Source organism: Nomascus leucogenys, chromosome 22a (genome assembly GCF_006542625.1).
Source record: "Nomascus leucogenys isolate Asia chromosome 22a, Asia_NLE_v1, whole genome shotgun sequence".
Lineage (NCBI taxonomy): Eukaryota > Metazoa > Chordata > Mammalia > Primates > Hylobatidae > Nomascus > Nomascus leucogenys.
In genome coordinates, this window is record NC_044402.1 from 14,462,948 (window position 1) to 14,482,663 (window position 19,716).

At 50.7% G+C, this 19,716-nt stretch overlaps 2 protein-coding genes across 2 annotated transcripts; both read left to right on the top strand.

The window, feature by feature from the left end:
• Positions 1 to 1,717: 1,717 nt before the first annotated feature.
• LOC115832269 (protein Daple-like) lies at positions 1,718 to 9,812 on the top strand (the record flags this gene model as incomplete). Its single annotated transcript, XM_030802278.1, has 4 exons — positions 1,718 to 1,880; positions 7,597 to 7,785; positions 9,588 to 9,656; positions 9,805 to 9,812. Coding segments are annotated over 4 exons (429 nt in total), but the record flags the coding sequence as incomplete, so codon positions are not given.
• Positions 9,813 to 11,814: 2,002 nt separating this feature from the next.
• LOC115832415 (protein Daple-like) lies at positions 11,815 to 19,396 on the top strand. Its single transcript, XM_030803342.1, has 3 exons — positions 11,815 to 11,877; positions 12,891 to 13,180; positions 17,082 to 19,396. Exons 2-3 carry the CDS (start codon positions 13,127 to 13,129, stop codon positions 18,108 to 18,110), a joined length of 1,083 nt encoding a protein of 360 aa, XP_030659202.1. The 5' UTR covers positions 11,815 to 11,877; positions 12,891 to 13,126; the 3' UTR covers positions 18,111 to 19,396.
• The last annotated feature ends 320 nt before the right edge of the window (positions 19,397 to 19,716 follow it).

The window sequence follows — 19,716 nt, forward strand, 5'->3', positions numbered from 1 at the left end:
TAGTGACATAAAGACAGAACTTAAAAGCTTCCTTTTCTGTGCACAGGGTGAAAGCAGCCATCTAGGGCAGGCCCCGCACCATCCACTGTGTGGCGGATCACCTGTGCAGGGATGTCTCCCACATCAGAGAGAGTTTAGAATCCTTTCAGCCTGCCTCTGTACTCTAGCTTGTCCTTTGAGGGGTGGCCAATGCCTGGTGACCCCAGTGAGACACAGGCTTCATTTAGCTGTGAGCCTTTTTAAGGGGGCAGAGCATCCGTGGTCCTGGAGTCACTCAAGCAGGATGGCAGGGCTGCCTTGTCAGGTTTTTGTCTCAGGATTAAACATGACGTGGACACCCATGTTCCTGTTTTGGAGAGGATGCTTGGGCAGCACACTTGGCCCAGCCCCCATGGTCTTCAAATATGGGAACCTTTTGACCTTGCGCAGATTTTTCTGGATTCACAGAACCTCAGGGTGGCTTCATGGATATGTCTCTTCCCAGAGAGCAGCAGCTCCCCCCGAGTGGAGCTGGCCCAGCCTAGCAGTACTGCCCCTTGTCCACGGCCTGAGCCCCAGGAATTGTCCCTTCGGATTGTCCTGGCCCAGCCTTGAAGTCAAAATCACCGCAGATCCCTTGAGGTCTCTCTGGGAATCCAGAACCACAGAATTTCCAAACCTCGGTCTGTTTTTGGTTTTTGTGTGTGTGCTTTTTGTTTTGTTTTGTTTTTTCGAGACAGAGTCTCACTGTGACATCCAGGTTGGAGTGCAATGGCACAGTCTCAGCTCACTGCAACCTCCGATTCCCAGGTTGAAGCCATCCTCCTGCCTCAGCCTCCCGAGTAGCTGGGATTACAGGCATGCCCCACCACGCCCACCTAATTTTTGTATTTTTAGTAGAGATGGGGTTTCACCATGTTGGCCAGGCTGGTCTCGAACTTCTGACCTCAAGTGATCCACCTGCCTCGGCCTCCCAAAGTGCTGGGGTTACAGGCGTGAGCCACCATGCCTGGCCCAGAACCTCGGTCTGAAACTTCTGTTTGACACAGAAATTGAAGCCAAGATGAGAAACTGGAGTGATAATATAAAAATAGGTGCTGTTTAGTTTCAGAGTCGGGGTGAGAGCCCAGGCGGGGTTCTCTTCATGTCACACCAGGATGCCCTCGGTGTCCAGCTCACTGTGATGTTATTGCTTACTCTTTAAATGCACTGATTTTTAATCAAACAGCCTGCTCTCCTCTGCCCTCTCCACCTCACCCAGATTACTCAGTGCCAGGGAGGAGTCAAGGGAATGCCAGCTTATTTCACTGATTATTAACTTTAGCAGAAAATGAGATTCATGGATATTGCTTTTTGACAGAAAAATTGCCAACTAAATTAAGCATGGCATCACTTCCTTCATCCTGGGAGACTAGAGTCGATTTCTGCCACGATGCACATGCTTCTACCATCCCCAGCCCTGCACCAAACTGCGAATTAGGTTCTAGCTTCTGAGCCCCAAATATGATTACCATGGTCATGAGCGTCATTGTCCTGAACCCCACGTGAGTGGCCGAGCTTCCCAGACTGGGGAAGAACATCCCAGCCCATGTTAGGGAACCAGGGACCCACTGGGGGTGTGTGGGAGGGCTGGCTATGTCCTAAACATCTACTTCTAACCAGGAAGAACCACTGGATTGGAGCCAAAGCCTTAGTCAAACTCATCAAACCAAAGAAAGAGGGTTCGAGGGAATGCTTAAAATCCACCGTGGACAGCCCTCCCTGGCAGACGGAGTCCTCAGACCCTGCCTCGCCGGCGGCCTCTCAGCCGCTCAGATCACAGGCCGAGAACCCCGACACCTCCCCACTGGGCTCCAACTGTGCAGAAGAGCTTGACGCCCACAACGGGTCTGCGGGGAAAGGTAGGGGCGGCCGCCCTGGCCGTGGTCGGGTGAGGAAGGGGGGTGTCCTGAAGGGTCCCGCACCGATGGCTGTGCACACGTGTGCAGGAACGTGCCAGGGGTGGGTGACTGCATGTGCGCCTTCTGCTTAGACGTATTACGAACCAAGTAGAAATGTCAGCATGGCGACGGTTTTGTCCCATAATGCTTTTGTTATTTTACTTTATGTTTTATTTTAATTTTTTTGAGACGGAGTTTCACTCTTGTTGCCCAGGCTGGAGTGCAGTGGCATGATCTCAGCTCACTGCAACCTCTGCCTCCGGGGTTCAAGTGATTCTCCTGCCTCAGCCTCCTACGTAGCTGGGATTACAGGCGCCCACCAACACGCCTGGCTAATTTTTTGTATTTTTGGTAAAGATGGGGTTTCACCATGTTGGCCAGGCTGGTCTTGAACTCCTAACCTCAAGTGATCCACCCACCTCAGCCTCCCAAACTGTTGGGATTACAGGTGTGAGCCACTACGCCCAGCCGCTTTTGTTATTTTAGAACGAAAAGCATCATTCATCACGTAGCCGGGCAGATATCTGAATATCCAAAGCTGACATTCATGCAGGTACCATAGAGACAAGCGACATAGCTTATTTTGGGCTCCCTCATATGTGCCAAAGATTTGCAGTAAGCTGCTTTGTGCAGGGAGATCCCAGGTGCGCTCAACATGTTCTCCATATATAGAAGACCTCCCGAAAGCCTGGGGTGGTTCATCTGTTACCGCTTTGAAAGGTGGGTTAGGACTTCTTCAGCCTGATCTGGCCTTGTGTCCCACCAGCCATAGGACACACTGTGCCTTTTCCCTCAGGGCTGTCCTTTGGAGTTTGCCAGGGGTTCTGAGACAAGAACAGGATTTCTCGTCGTGTGTGCTGTATTTCATCAACTGTCAGGAGCCATGAAAGCTGCACAGTTACTTTATATACCACGAGGCAATCAAACGGTACAGGGCCACCACTTCGAATTTTTATTACGCTCTTGTGGAAAGAGCTTTTCTAAATAAGAATTCGATTTTTGTACACACACGTAAAAGGAAAATAGGAGCAAGATGAGTTGGTTATGACCATGTCATTTTTGTCACCATGGCCACCTGGCCAGTGGTGACTGAGACATCATCAAAATTGCCTCCTAATTTCCGAGATGTTAAAGGTGTCTTAGAATCGATTAGACACAGCATTTACCGTACACATTGTTAAATTTTCAGCTTTACCTTTAAATATCATTTTGGGGAGATTATTTATCCCAGGCCTGCACCCTGAGTCATTTACATTTTTACAAAGGACACCAGGACTTTCTGATGACCCAGCCTGTGCCTGAGACCCATGGGGTCTTGGAGGTGGAGGATATAACACTGAGGACCAGCGACAGGCTACCCTCTGAGTGTGGTGTGTGCACAAGCCTTTCGGGGCACATTCACAAGTACCTGTTGTGTCCCCTTCAGATGCAAAAAAAAAGACCTGGTGCAGTGGCTTCATGCCTGTAATCCCAGCACTTTGAGGGGCCAAGGCAGGAGGATCACTTGAGGCCAGGAGTTTGGGACCAGCCTGGGCAACACAGGGAAACCCCCATCTCTACCAAAAAAAATACTTTTTTAAAATTTAGCCAGGTGTGGTGGCACGTACCTGTAGTCTCGGTACCTGTACCTGCTCGGTAGACTTGAGCCCAGGAGGTCGTGGCTGCAGCAAGCTATGGTCATATCACTGTACTCCAGCCTTGGCGACAGAGTGACACCCCATCTCTAACAAAAATAATGTTCACGCACATTGTTCAGGGACTAACACATTGTCATTCTTTAATGGGGATAAGATTAGACAGAGTCAGCACCGTAAGACAGGGTGAGAAAAAGAAAAAAATTAGAGGCCTCACATGCAAGTAAGTGAGAAGCTTAACTGTTTTTAATCTAGAGGGGTTCTGTTGCCTCAGGTTTTTATATTGGCTCCTGTTTAATTTTTGGACATTTGTCATCTCAACTTGTAGTACTCTTTAAGTGGAATTAATTAACTATAATCAGCCTGAGTTAGGAAAACTTTCAGAGAAAAAAATGCTTGACTTGTCCAAAGTGATCCATGAGCCAGCATGGATCCGTAACCATGATCACGATCGCTAGCAGCCACCATGTCTTGGGTGCTCCCTCTGGGCCCAGCACCCTTTAACTACTTTACAAAGATCAGTTGGCTGTGAGTATTTGGGTTAATTTCTGGGTTCTCTCTTCTGTTCCATTGGTCTATGTGCCTGTTTTTAAACCAGTACCATGTGCTTTATGCATCTCATTGAATCCTAAGGACCCTGTTGAGGCAGGTGGAAGTGGCCTCCCCTGTGTAGAGGTGAGAAAGTGAGGCTCAGCAGTGTGAAACGCTTGCTTTGGGTAAGTGGGACCCAAACGCAGGTCGACCGCACTCTGGAGCCTGAGCTCTTAACTGCATGCACTTAACTGGATGGACTGCCTCCAGTTAAAGCTCTTTGGGTCCCTGAAGATGCCGAACAAGAGCCTAGCCCTGAACTGGCCGCAAGGACACCAACCTTCAATAAAGTGGTCCCTTATTCTGTGGTGTGGGCCACTGTGGCCACCAGGTGGTGCTGTGGAGAAAGAAATAATGGAAATCCTGGTATCAACTTTAATCCTATTTCAGAAATCGGTTAGGTCGATTAATGTTAATATAAGACATGTTTAGAAAGTTAGCCCAATTGTCTGCTTTGTTAAGACACTATAATTTAAAGGCTAAGGAGTGGAGGATTGGAGTGGAGGATGTATATAGAAGATCTAAAAGGAAATCATGATTCTTGGTGTTGAAGGGTTTTTTTTAGTATGCAAAGGAGGTATTTAAAGTATTTTAAAACTCATCCTGCCAAAAGATTATTTTAGAGATACAAAATCATTGGTGAATACTTCAGATAGAGTATTTGATAACAGCACCCTGAAACGCATCATTGAGTGTTCCCAAGGTCTTTGAGTGGGAACGGGAGGATTGTGTGAGCTGAGCTGTTAGGGACCCCGTCATCAAAATGGATGAGTAAGAGAAGTTGGGCCCTAAATTAATAAGCTTTCGTGTTTAATAATTTGGCACACTGAAACCGAAAAATCATCTAGACCACTGGCTCCTTGGGCAGTATGTAATTCTCCTCACATGCTGAGGAAATAAATTGTTGGCATTCAGGTGCCTTTAAATTAATTGAGTCAGAGCACAGATGATTACTGAGCCCTGATTCTGGTCTTGAGTACTGTGTACTGTTTTCATCTTTCCTGGGCAAGATGGGATTCTGATTTCTTAAGTACATTTAGCTAATTTCGATTCATTTGTCATTATTGTTCATTTCATTTATTTGTGTTTTCTTTTTCCTTCCTCCTTTGGGTTACCAATTGATAACAATTTAGCACCTCCGCGCAAAAAGAGTCCTTTTTTGAAAAGCAAAAACAAGGACAAAGACAAGTCTCCAACGACCCACCCAGCTCTCTCTAAACGCCTGCGGTTCTGGTCTTCCTCCGACATCCCATCCTCTCCTAACGAGCCTCTCTCTTTCTCCAACATGGGAGATTTCTAATCCCTTCCCTTTATCATGTGTCTGCATTGTGTACCCTCCTTCATTTCTGAAATTCAAACAAACAAAAAAAGCCAGCGTCTAAAAGGCCAGATGGCTGATAGCGGACCCCTCCTCCTGCCCCCAATTTCAAGCTTAAAGTAGCCAGCGTGGATTCTGATTTCAAAATAGAAGATGAGTTGTCACACTCCCTGGACCGTTTCTTCAGCACAACAAAGTTTTAGGGGGAGCCTCAGGATATACGTGCACATGTCCTTGGGCCAGGATGTCCGTACTAAGTAAGTCGAGCGGCCGCGCCCCTCTCCCGTCTCTTGCACCTGCGAGCTTATGTTTTGCCCGTGTGTCAAGCAGCACTGGCGGGTGGTTGCTGCACTTCCTAAAATGTACAGCCTCTGCAAAGTGAGGGGTTTTTTTAAGACTTATTTTTAAGCAGCTGAATTTAAAACTGCTGCTCTTTTCTCCTCTTCCTTTGTCAGAGCACTGAGTTGTGGGCCTTTTCCGGTAAGGCCCTTAAAAGATGTGTTCTGTTTTGAAGGATTGATTGCTCCATTCCGGCATTTTGACTAATTGGATTGATTTTGCCCAGACAGAGTTCAGCCCAGAGTGAAGTTTTATGACTGTGCTGTGGTTTTATGACATCTTGGATGCTGAAGTTAAAACAGCAGGAGACAGAAAGAACATCAGCACACAAATCATGCCTCGAGCAAGGGAAAATGCCAGCCGGCCAGCGAGGCCATTACCTACAGAGCATTTCCTGTCTCTAGCCATCCCTGTACCACCTCCGTTATTTTTGTCATATCCTGATACCGTCTGTGATGACCTGCATGTTTTCCCTTAGGTTGATTCACAGTTTGTAGTTAAATGTATTAAAAGGAAAGATTAGTATCAGTCCTGTAAGTGGAAAACACAAGTATCATCATAAAAACAAGGTAATCGGAAGAATAAACACATAACTACTAAAATATGAGAGTCGGTTAATGTGCCACTGACTTCATCTCAGGTTCAGCTCTGGGAACCCTGGGCGGCCATGGCACCGGATCCTCCAGACCTGTCTTCCGCGCATGCTGTTGGAATTGTGCTTTCTCTGTCCGCTGCTCATGCTAACTGTTCACTCATCTCCGCCTCCCCTGTGGATCCTCATTTTAGCTTCACCTGTAGGATGACCTGTCCCGATTCATTCCACCTGTCCCGATTCATTCCACCTGTCCCAATTCAGGCAGACTTGAATCTTGCTTCTCATCAAGGTTATCTTTCAAAATCCAAATTTCCCCTTGATTTCAAATCATCAGCTCTGGGCACTTAAAACTGCACAGTGAGCCCAGACTGAGTGCCTGGGAGGGCAGACGGCTTGATGGGTGGAGAAGCCGAACCGCAACAGTGAGTCCTGGCTCTGCACACGGAGTGGGACACTCTGCAGAGTGCTTTGTCAGCTCTTAGGAATGCCAGCCATGTTCATTTTTATCTTGTGTTGGGAGAGCCTGTCCTCTTTCCTGTGGGGTAGTTGGTTTTATGGGCTGTTTTTCTTTTATGATTTTATATATGATTTTATTTAATTTTGACCAGAGTTTATGTTCGTGGTAGAAAAGTTAGAGATTTCAGAAAAGCACAAGATACAAGGTAAAAATTTTCTTGCAGTTAGTCTCACCATGCAGAGATTAAGGCTTCCCTTTTTGAAAAAATAGAATATTGTGAGGTTAGCAATAAACTTCTATTTGAAGTCCTTAGGGAGTCCAGTCAGCAGGACCTTCGGATCCTCAGCTACAGGCTTGGATCCTTGGAAGTCAGGGATTGGAGTTCCGGACAGTGTTACACAGGAGATGTGTCCTAGAGTGAATATGTGTGACTTTTACCAACAGTTTATCCCCTCATGGGCTCCATTTGTTCCCTCCCAGCCTCTCAGGGCTGGCAGTATGACCCCAGCATTAGAGCCAGAGCCGTCCTCATGGGGCCTCCAACACCCGCCTGAAGCCAAGCCCTCTTGCCCCGACCTGCCCCGCCAGGCCCCATTTAAGTTGCAGCCCGAGAGCTGTGGCAGCCCCGCTTTTGTCTCTGTGGTCCTCGTGCCCTGCTGCCCTGCTTCTAGGCCATGGTGTGGTTTCCCAGCCTGAGTACAGGACTTGGCAGCCTCATTTCTCAATGTCCTCTTCTGCCTCAGGCCCTGGGGATCTAAAACCAAAGCGAGGCTCCCCACACAGAGGCAGCCTTGACCGCACAGATGCCTCCACTGATCTGGCCGTGAGGTCCTGGCCCTCGGAGCCGGGTTCCCGGACCTGCTCAACTTCAGCCACCACTACAGCCCCTTCCAGCTCCACCCCCATCGCCCGGCACCCAGGCTGCACCAAAGGTGAGTCTCGGGCCCTTCCAGAGCCACGAGCGTTGGGCTTAGTGTCCTTCCTGAAGACCCCAGGCTCTCGGAAATCAGAGGGGTCGCTCTCCCTCTCAGCCTGAGAGGTGGTGAGCAGAGGGGTGAGGCTGCTGACAGGCTTTGGTGGCACAGGCGCTGCTGTGCTTACCAGCTAAGGACTTTGGGCAGGAAACCCTCCAGAGGCCCAACTGCAATGGGTCCTCAGAATCCACTGCCACCACCGGCATTCAGGAAGTGAAGGCACCAAATAGCTCCAGAAGGGAGGTGAAGGTGGGCTGAGAACCAGAGTTTGGGCTAAAACCAGGCAACTGCCATTGCCCTACCTTGGTAAAAGTTTGGGGTTTTTTTTCTTGAGAGAAGATAAACTATATATTTTAAATTAGTGTGTGTATGTGTATTTTAAATTTTTTGTAGAGATGTTGCCCATCTCATCATGTTGCCCAGGCTGGTCTCAACCTCCTGGCCTCAAGCAATGCTCTTGCCTTGGCCCCCTAAAGTGCTGGGATTACAGATGTTGAGCCACTACACCTGGCCAAGAAAGGATAGAGTCTCTGAACTGGAAGTTCACTGACACAGTTGAGGCAGGTGTCCTGTATTGAAAACAAACGGGTTCAGTGAAGGATTTAGGAACTCCCTGTCTCCAGGGTGCCAGGAGTTCACATCTTTAGGTGTGAGATTAAAATATTCTTTGAGTAATCTCATTAGCCTGAGAGAGTCCCAGCAGAATGGCTCAGTCAGATCTTGCCAGTTGACACGCAAATCAGAGATAAGAGAAATGATTGCACCCAAGAAACAAGAACAGGATGCTATAAAAAAGCAACAGGGAAGGGAGAAGCATTTGGAAATTTAAAATATGCAAAGAGAAAGGAAGAGATACTGCTTAAAACTGAAAAGGGCATTCCCCTTATAATTTAAGAGATAGGAAAATATCCAAAGAAACAGCTGAAGGAGTTGAAAGTGATTGCCTCTGGGGGTGTTGGAAGTCAGAGAGCAAGAAGGGGTTAATTTGCATAAATAAACCCACTAACCTGACTTGAAGCCATGGGCATGCAGAACCTTGAGTCTGAATAACAAAGCAACAGAGATAGGGTCCTGACCTCAAGGGACCCTCCCACTCCAGATATCTGTTGCAGGTGGGCATGTCGCCATCTCCAAAATGGAGACCCTGTTTTCATTTTGGAGGGGACCCAGGGTCTGCTATCAGGTAGAAACTAGCGGGATTGAGGCGTGGGGCATTTTCCAGTCCTCAGGGAAATGCCAAAGGCTTGATGGCCAATGGATTCCAGGTCTATTTCTGGTCAGGAGCTGTTAGTGCAAGGGTTAGTCCCCAGGAATTCAGCCTCTCCCCTCAAGGAGTAGATTCTGATTTTGCCTGTTTTTCTTCCTTCTTCCTCCTGCCACCTGAAGACAACTTGACTGCTGAAAGCGAATTGCTCTCAGGGCTGGCCCCTGAGACTGGAAAGGACTCCCCAGGGTACTCAATATTCAGCTCTTTTTATATCATCCTTAGGCCAGAACACGCCTTTGGTCCACACGTTCCCGCCACAGCAGAGGTGGAAGTGTGACTTAAAGGGGATGGGAATCGGGAGTGTCAGGGTTGTCCCAGCAGGAGAAAGGTGGAGGGGTAGGAGAGGCAGGTCCCAAAGGCAGCATCTGCATGCCACTCCCTCATCCCCAAGAGCTGGAGCTGCTGGGATCCGGGTGCCAGGCAAGGTGGCGGGGTTCCCTGTAGATGAGGCATGTTCCGTAACCGTGACTCACCAGCCTTATTTTCACCTTAGGCTATAACTCAGAAGACAACCTCTGTGAGCCATCCCTGGAGTTTGAGGTCCCCAACCACAGGCAGTACGGTGAGTAGGGAGGGTGCTGTGTCCTCCAGCCTGGGTTTCCAGACTGGTTTTTATCCACGGTACCTTTCCTTTAAGCTGAGTCCTGTAGGGGAGTCCAACACCAAATGAAGGTGGAAATGGGGGACCCATTCTTCCTTCCCCTCCCCAGGGGGCTGAGCGTGTAGCTTCTACTTACATACCTCCAGTGGTGGGGAATTCGCTACCTCCCAAGCATCACAGTTCTGGAAGCACTGACCTCTCCTCTTCATGCCTTCAAGCACCCTTCCAGGCTGGCCAGGAAGTTCCAGTGGCCCAGGTGGGGAGCATTCATTTCAAGAAGGTCCCTTACTGTCCTCACTTGGCTGCAGTTGCCCATAGTAGCTCTGAGGTGTATTTAGTCTTGGAAATTGTTAGAAGCACTTGTCATTTGATTTGGGCATGTTATAAATTTCTGCAGAAGGGAGACAGTAAACAGTGCCTGCCTTCTCAAAAATTAAAAACTACCTTGGTTTAATTTTTGAAAAGCAACCCTAGAAGGGTGACAAAATAATCCTAAAAAGACCCCTCAAAGGTTACATCGATTTCAGTTTACTTCTGAAAGGCTTGGTAAGTGTGGGAGCTGGCATCACCTCCTACCCCTATCCACGGTCTAAAAAGCTTGATGGTGTTGACATTCTTAGTCTTCTACTTGAGTAAAGAACTGTAATGAAACAATTGAATGAACGGGAGTCTTACATCTTTACACTGAGTGGAGGCTAATCCAACAGAAAAAATCTGCCTCGTGTGCTGGGTGCATCTCCCTGAGCAGCCAGATTTGCGATCAGTCAGCTAACCATAGGAGCTTTTTTCATAAATGTTGTTTCCTCTAGCTTCTCTTAGGAAGAAGAAGGGAAAAGGATTTGCGTTGCAATACTTAAATAAACAATGGTGCTTTCGGGCCGTTGATCGCTATCACAGTTTCCTTATACTGAAATTTACTTATTTTTTAAAGAGAGATGTGCATTTGTTTGTTTCACATTTTCACTGCTCAGGGAGGGGACCGATTCTGTTTTTAGGCTATTCACTATCACCAAGTATGTTTTTGGCTCAGTTTCAAACATGTTTGCTAGCAGGTGTTTTCTGGACATCTGCTGTTTGCAGAGCACCTCAGCCCTTGGAACCAGGTGCCCTGTGGACCCAGGAAACCTGAGTGAACTTGCCTTGGTGGCACAGCGAGCAGAGGAACCCCAGGTGTCTCTTCTGCAGGCTCCTGAGGTGGCTCAGCTCAGCACCTGCTGGGTGCTGGGGGTGGCAGGGACAACTGAAATGCCGTCCCTGCCACGGGGTTCATAGACAGCAGCATACACATGTTTGCTCTCGAGATAGGGCCACTGGAGGAGTGGCCCAGGAGAGGCGTGCGGGCCCTGGAAGTGATGGCCTGCCCCTGTAGGGAATGGTGCCAGCCTTCCTGAAAGTCTGCAGTAGGGTGGCACGGCAGAGCCACACTCAGGCAAGCACCCATTGTGGCCAGGAGGGCAGGTGGGCAGGTGTCCTCAGCACCATAAACCTTGATTTTTTTCCTTTGGGGCAGATGTAAATTTGAGGCAAATGAGACAAAGAAGCTGAAGAACAGCAAATATCCAGGAGAAGGGAGTCCCCCCTTCCTTCCCAGGCCCCTGGCACCTGCTCCCTGTGGGTCCCCTGACGTGACACCTCCCTGGTTACAGGTGCACGCACTTACACATGCGCAGAGATGAACAGCCCTCATCTCTCTTCCCATGGCCTCGGCTGAGGCTATCCACATGTGTTCCAGAGAGCAGTAATAGAGGAGGGCCCCCCGACCTCAACCTCTGGTTCACCCAGTGCAGCCTTTTTTTTTTTTTGCCCTCTATACTGGTGTTGTATGTGAGATTTCCTTTGTGAAGTTGTTTGAAGCTGCAGCCCCAGGCCTCATAAACGTAGATAAGCAGAGTTACCATTTGTTGATGGCTACTTGTGCTGTGTCCAGCACTCTGTTGGTGAAGCGAGACTTCCTTGCTGGAGCGCAGAGGGAGTCCCGGAGTTCCTCCTTCCAGAGGGTGTTGGGCTTAGCTTTGGCACAGGGTTGTTCTGGTGCATAGTTTTTCTCAGATGGCTAATCTGGGATATACCTGGTCATTGGCTTTTTAACTTTAACACTGCCGTTTCCTTTCAGTGTCGTGGCCAAGTAGCTTAGAGAGCAGTAGAAATACATCCAGCAACAGCTCACCTCTTAACCTAAAAGGTAAGTCTTGTGCTTCTGTGTACTTTTAAAAATTGATTTGGGCCAGGCACAGTGGCTCACGCCTATAATCAGCACTTTGGGAGGCCCAAGCAGGTGGATCGCTTGAGCCCAGGAGTTAGAAACCAGCCTGGGAAACATGGCGAAACCCCATCTCTAAAAAAAATAAAAAATTAACTAGGCATGGTGGCGCATTGCCTGTGGTCCCAGCTACTCAGGAGGCTGTGGTGGGAGGCTCGCTCGAGCCTGGGAGGTCAAGGCCATAGTGGGCTGTGATCATGCTACTGCATTCCAGCCTGAAAAACAGAATTGAGGCCCTATGTCAGAAAAAAAAAAAAGTGTATTTGGTGGTTTGGCTCTGGGGTCATATTATCATAATTTTTAAAATACATGACTAGGGGTTTCAGATGCATTCGGACGCATTCAGAGGCCACACAGTACAGTTTCAAGGCACAAACTGGGAGTTAGAATGGGTTGGGGTTCAGCTCCCTCCTCCCCCAAGCAGCACTGAGAATGCAGGCATGTCACAGGTCCCGAGTCTCATTTACTTCATCTGTAGAATGGGGAGAGTAACACTAGTTCCATTCTACTGTGGCCACAAAACAAATGTGGAGGATTTTGATTCTTGGAACATGTATAGTTTGTGTTAGGCACAGAATGTGGTCTTTCTTCATGAACCTTCCCTGTACATTTAGCCCCTAGCACGTAGCAGGTGCTGAATAAGCTTTGAATACGTGAATGAGCGAGCGCTGACAAGGGCAGTGCCTTTCAGCTAGTAATAACTTAAACTTTAGCAGAAGCTTTCCACTTTTACCTCAAGGTATTTTGTTTTTAAAGCCAAAGTGAAATTCAAAAGGACCCCAGACTTTCAGCCTGGTGGGAGTAAGCCCTGGGTTTTCGGGCAAGGGTTTTACTCAGATAGTCTGAAGTGGGCAAAGGCAGCACGAAGCCTCTGGAAGCCACCAGAGGGCTGCCAAGACTGATGAGGGTTCTCCGTCTCCTGCCCTGACACCCAGGCTCCTCCGAGCAGCTCCATGGCCGGTCCGAGAGCTTCAGCAGCGAAGACCTGATCCCCAGCAGGGACCTGGCCACTCTGCCCAGGGAAGCCAGCACACCGGGACGCAACGCCCTCGGCTGCCACGAGTACCCCTTGCCTCGGAACAGGCCTCTCCCACAGGAGGGTGCCCAGAAGAGGGGCACAGCCCCTCCCCACGTCGGAGTGCGGCCCTGCCCGGCCTCCCCCAGCAGTGAGATGGTCACCTTGGAGGAGTTCCTGGAGGAGAGTAACCGCAGCTCCCCCACCCATGTGAGTGATCCGGACACAGACTTGGCCCGTCTCTCTTCCCTCGCTGTCTCTTCCTGGCCCAGGATCATAGCTGCAGAAAGGGATGGGGTGGGGGGGCATGGCCTAGGCACAGAACTGGCTTGGACATGAGAGGCTGACTAGAGTACTAGCTGGCAAGTCACCACAAGCCAGCCGCCAGCCCCTGACCCTGGAGGCTGCTCTCCCCTGGGTCTGGGAAGTCAGCTGGCAGAGCTTGTGGCCGGCACCAAGGGTGTGTGTCCAGCGCCTGACTTACAGGGCTAGGATCTCACGCTGGGTTTTGTGGCAGAGCTCTGAGTACCCGCTTACCCTGCATTTTCTCCAGCAGGGGTTGGCAAACTTTTAAGGACCTTGAAAGGGCCAGAGAGGAATGATTTTAGGCTTTCTGGGCCTCACAGTCTCTGTTGTAGCTACTCAATTCTGCCACATTCAAGAAAGCAGACACTTGATCCTATGTCAATAGATGGACATGGCTGACATCCAATAAAGCGTTACTTAGGGACACTGACATTTGAATTTCATATGATTTTCGCATGTTGTGAAATACGTTTTTACAAAATTTATTTTTGACCAATTAAAAATGTAGCAACTGGCCAGATGCAGTGGCTTACGCCTATAATCCCAGCCTTTGGGAGGCCAAGGTGGGCAGATGACCTGAGTCCAGGAGTTTGAGACCAGCCTGGCCACCATCTCTACAAAAAATACACCCGTCTCTACAAAAGATAAGCAGAGTTGTAGAGACACCCATCTCTACAAAAAATACAAAAATTAGCCGGGCATTGTGGCAGGTGCCTTTAATCCCAACTACTTGGGAGGCTGAGGCAGGAGAATCATTTGAACCCGGGAGGCGGAGGTTGCAGTGAGCTGAGATTGCACCACTGCACTCCATCTTGGGCGACAGAGCGAGACTCCGTCTCAAGAAAAAATAAAAATTAAAATGTAGCAACTATTCTCACCTTACAAGATATACAAAAACAGGCGGCTAGCTGGATTTGGCCCCAGCTCTGCAGCTCCTCACCCTAAACACTGCCTGTTGACATCCTCCTGCCACCTCTGAAGGTCTTCATTTAGCTTTTTTGAAGCTGCACATACGTCTTTAAAGTGCTCTGAATTTCATCATGTGAGCTGTTGGGTTAGTGAGTGAAGTTCACTGTCTGCAATTGAGCCCTTTTGAGGATTCTTAAATCTTCAGTCTTTCCATCTCATTCCCCTTAAAGAAACACATTTGGACTTTGTCTAGCTCTCTGGCAAACCCTGTGACCTGCATTACTAGGGCACAGTGACACAGAAAAGAAAGTGTGTGTTTGGTAGATATTTATTGAGCACCTACTGTCTTATGTTAAGCAGTATGCATGGTGCCTGCTCTTGAAAAACAAAGCAAACCAGTTCATCAGCAGGTTTTCTTTGCCTGCATGTGCTGTGTCCAGCCTTGCAGTTGACACAAGAGAAATATAAAACATGGCCCTGGCCTTCCTTCACTTAAATATTCCTCTCTCCCAAGCACTTACTCTGTGCAAGGAGCTGGAGAAGCCAAAGCTGGAGAAAACAAAGGAGGGCCTGCCCTTGAGAAGTTATTGGTCTAATGTTGTGGTTCTCAAACTCAGGTGTGCGTTTGAATCGTCTGGGGGCCTTGCCAGACCACAGAACCCATCCCTTGAGTTTCTGAATCAATGGGTCTGAGGTTGGGCTCGCTGAGATTTTGCATCTTTATAAATTCTAGATAATGGTCTTGCGGCTGGGTAGGCACCATGGTTTAAGAACCTCTGGTCTAGGCCAGGCGATGGCTCCTGCCTGTCATCCCAGCACTTTGGGAGGCTGAGGTGGGCGGATCACTTGAGGTCAGGTGTTTGAGACCAGCCTAGCCAACATAGTGAAACCCCATCTCTACTAAAGATACAAAAATTAACCGAGTCATGGTGGCGGGTGCCTGTGATCCCAGCTGCTCGGGAGGTTGAGGCAGGAGAATCTCTTGAACCTGGGAGGCTCAGGTTGCAGTGAACCAAGATTATGCCACTGCACTCCAGCCTGGGCGACACAGTGAGACTCTGTCTCCAAAAAAAAAAAAACAGAAAAACTGCTGGTCTAATGGACTGAACAAGAACACTCCAGAAATTGGGGGGCCCTACAGCTGGAAGGCTTTCCTTCTCAGTCTTTTTTTGTTATATGCCCCTTATGATGCGTTCCTTTCCCTTTGGAGATCTGGAGGCAGGTCCTGAGCAAGGAGTGGGGCCCCTCCCTGCTCAGCTCAGACTCGTCCTCACAGTCCCCATTCCCTATGCCCTGTACTGTTACCTTTCCATTTTTAGCTTAAATGAGACCCAAACAGTCTGGCTGTAGCAGTTTCTGTTGAAAGATGATGCCTGGCGTGCAGCGAGCCAGCTCCCTCTGTCTGCCTGGGATATTTAACCTCCTACCCCTGACACACCTGACTTCCCTCCTGGTACCCCTGACACACAAGGACCCTAATGTACACAGGGGCTTCCCATCCCAGGGAAATGACAACCGTATGCCCACCGCGCCCCCACTCTCTGGGCGTCGATGATGCAGGGAGGGCATGTCACAAGATGGGGGCTCCCTGTGTGGCCAGGAAGGGTGGGTATGAAAGGCTCTGAGGTGTGTAGGGAGGAGCCTGGCAGAGTGGAAAGCAGCTCTGGAGTCAGGCAGCCACAGGCTTTCATCCGGGTCTGCCTCTCTGTGGACGCATGGCCTGCCAAACCTCCGTGACCTGTTTCTTTACCTTGACACAGCCTTTCAACAACCTTGCAAGGTCATTTTGAGGATTAAATGAGTTTCTTTGCAATTATACATGTGGTTCCCAGAACAGCACATGGCCCCACAGGTGATGAAAGGTACCTGTGGATATCACGGGTCTTACTGGATGCCCACCCAAGATGTGTAGCGTCAAACTAGCATAAAACAGCAGATGCATCTCTGTCCAGTGGCACCATGTCCAGATGTTTGTGTGGGACAGGAGTTGCTGGCAGGTGCAGATGGCTCCTGAGCTACCAACCCGCCTTCAGGCTGACACCCGCTGGCCTCTCATCCTCCATGAACTCACTTCTCTTCCTCTTCATCCATGTCAGCCTCAGAAGAAGCTGTGCTTGCAGAAGGCTGCAGTTCCCTGAGTGGGGCCATAGACCCTTGCCTCCGTGGTTCTGTCTGTTCCCAAGGTGGTGGCAGATGACACCTGCTCCCTGGGCAGGGGAAGCACAGCCCGGGCGGCAGCTTAGCAGGGACAGTGTGGCAGCTGGGCCTTCCCAGTGTCTTCATTTCCCTGTGCAGCCCCACCATTTCCCCTTCTGGACCCTTGTGGACCCCATTTGTACCTCTCTGTCCCCTGCCCCCTCCCACCCCCATTCTGCCTCTCTCTTCTCTTTCTCGGGCCCGGAGAGAGGTCTGAGTGGCAGTGAAGGTTCCGGCGTTTCAGGAGCTGCTCTTGTTCCTCTTGCCCTCGGTGGCGCAAGGTGAAGTCCTTATGATGTCCCGGGGTGACTGGGGAAGGAAGGCCCTGCTCACGCCTGCCAGGGTTCTAGTTCCTGCTGTGCTTGGTGGAAACCAGACAGACCGAAGCAGTCGGCTGTAGTCGAGGTTTCTGGGAAACTTACTCACTTTGTAGGAAGTCATTTCCCTCTCTGGGTCTGTTTCCTTATCTGTAAATTTATGGGGTTCTTTCCTGGTGGTCCCCATGCTGTCTCAGCCACCCTCACCATCCTGCCCAGGGCTGGTATGTGTGGTGGGGGCGGTACATGTGCCTCGGAAAAGGCAGGCAGGAACTACAGTCCCAGCCCCGCGGGCTGCTCAGGGGGCGTCCTGGGCGGGAGGAGGCTCCGAGGACCCGCCCGACCCTCATGCCCACCTCCACCCTTTACTCTCTTCTCCGTAGGATACTCCCAGTTGCCGGGATGACCTACTGAGTGACTACTTCCGAAAGGCCAGCGATCCCCCAGCCATCGGAGGCCAACCAGGACCACCTGCCAAGAAAGAAGGGGCCAAGATGCCCACCAGCTTTGTGGCCCCCACTGTCAAAATGGCCACCCCCACCTCGGAGGGGAGGCCGCTGAAGCCCGGGCAGTACATAAAGCCAAACTTCAGACTGACTGAGGCCGAGGCCCCACCCAGCGTGGCCCTGAGACAGGCCCAGCCTCCCCAGAGCCTGTCTCTGGGCAGACCCCGGCAGGCTCCGGTGCCCCCAGCTTCCCATGCACCTGCCAGCCGCAGTGCCTCCCTGAGCCGGGCCTTCAGCCTGGCCTCAGCTGACCTTCTCCGGGCCAGCGGGCCAGAGGCCTGCAAACAGGAGTCCCCTCAGAAGCTGGGGGCTCCTGAGGCCTTAGGGGGCAGAGAGACAGGCAGCCACACCCTGCAAAGCCCCGCACCCCCCAGCTCCCACAGCCTGGCCCGGGAGCAGACCCCACTTGTGGGAAAGGCCAGCAGCTCCTGTCAGGGCCCAGGTCCCCGCTGCCGGCCGCTGGACACGAGGCGCTTCTCCCTGGCTCCCCCAAAGGAGGAGAGGCTGGCCCCCCTGCATCAGTCTGCCACAGCCCCCGCCATTGCCACTGCAGGTGCTGGTGCTGCTGCTGCTGGCAGTGGCAGCAACTCCCAGCTCCCGCACTTCTCACCTGCTGCAGCCCCGGCTGCCAGGACCAAGCCCAAGGCGCCCCCACGCTCGGGGGAGGTGGCCACCATCGCCCCTGTCCGGGCAGGGCTCAGCCTCTCAGAGGGAGATGGGGTCCCGGGGCAGGGCTGCAGTGAGGGGCTCCCGACCAAGAGCCCAGGTTGGTCTCCTGATTTGGCTCCCCACCCCGGCCGGGGCCCCGAGGACTGCAGTCGAGGGAGCATCTCAAAGAGCAGTCCGGCCTCCCCGGAGCCCGGCGGGGACCCGCAGACCGTGTGGTATGAGTACGGCTGCGTGTGACTGTCTCATGGTTGAGCTCGCAAACCTGAAAACTACTGACGCGCCTTCCGACTCTCACGGCCTTTTCTCCTGCTTGCCTGCGGTGCCAGGAAAGGGTTTGGAATGAGGAAAGGGGTTCCCACGCATTTCTGCTGTTTGTTCTCTGAATGGAAACACTGTGCCAAGCCCCGAGAGGATTACGCTTCCAGGTGTGTAACGTGTCTTCTGTATCTGCCGCTTCCAGCAGCTGATATCTTTGGAAAAAATCCACGTCAGCATGGGGACCAATTAGGATGCAATGACAAACTGACTTCCCCCAAAGCAGACACTACTCCAGTATGTCCCAGTAGAACACTCATTTGCAACGTGTGGAGCTCCGTTAAGCACACACACACTCACACAACAGGCCTGGCGGGTCGAAAAGCCCACTCCCTCTCCCAAAGGCCACTGGATCCCAGGAGAAGCCCAGACTGGCAATACTACAAAGGTCTCCAGGGCCTGGCAGACCCCAGAGTCAGGCCTGCTGTTAAAAAGTGAGAGTGCTGCTGTTCCATTCCTGGGGTCCCAAGCGCTTCCCTTTACCCCAGGACCCAGGGCAGGCTGCAGGGCAGCTGGTGGTGGCCTTGGCCATTTGCCCCCAGCCTCCAGCTGGCTCCTGAGCTCTGCACCAGGGGTTTTGGGGACCACACAGGCACCTGCCTTCCTAGATTTCCCTGGCTCACTTTTCTGCAAACACTGGATCTGCCAGGCCTGGGGATTGGGGGGCAGGACAGAGGCCCCCATCCAGCCCCCTCCAGGCCAGTGTGCACAGTGCACCGAGGGGTCACCCGCACAGAGCGAGGTGCAAGCTCGATGTGTAACCTGGCTGCAGCACCCGACTTCCCCAGTCTCAGATGGGGTGTTGATTTATTTCTGAATAACTTTTTGGGTATAGAAACCAATTTTTTTTAATATATGACATGTATATGTACACACTCATGTGAAATATGTATACTTCGGGGGGATCTATTTATGTTCCAGTGGGAGTCTCTCTCTCCTGTCAGGAATCTTATCTGCTGCTTTGTGTCTTTGGTCAGATTCCTGACAATTTAGCTTCCTGTTGTAAAGGTGCTTTTCCTGGGGTAAACTAAACCTATTGATTTTTTTTTTAAGATTTTTTTTCCTTTTGATTTAATATGCCGAGAAAGAAACGGGAGACTTTTGAATGTTAACAAGATCCATTTTAGGAGTGTTTGGGGTTGTGTATTAAATAGCCATTCGTTCTGGAAATCAAGGACAGAATTGTAATAAAATGGAATGGAACCGAAGCGCGGTCTGGCTTTCCTCATTGCACATTGTTAGCATCAGGTGGGCCCCTGGGGACTTGGGGCTCCCTGCGCCCCTCCCTCTGCACCCCGGGGACCCTTCCTCCACAGTTGGAATCCACCACTTTCCTTGCCACTAGGTGGGGGAAGCTGTTATACGTGCAACCAGAGACACATGTGAAGGACAAAGATTTCCTGTAAGGTGACAGCTTTCCACCCCTCCCCAGGTGTGTTTAAGTTAGCATCAATTGAATCCTATTTTGTTTTTCTAATGGGTCACCACCACCACAGGGGGCATGCAGTGGGCTGGAGACCAGTCTGGG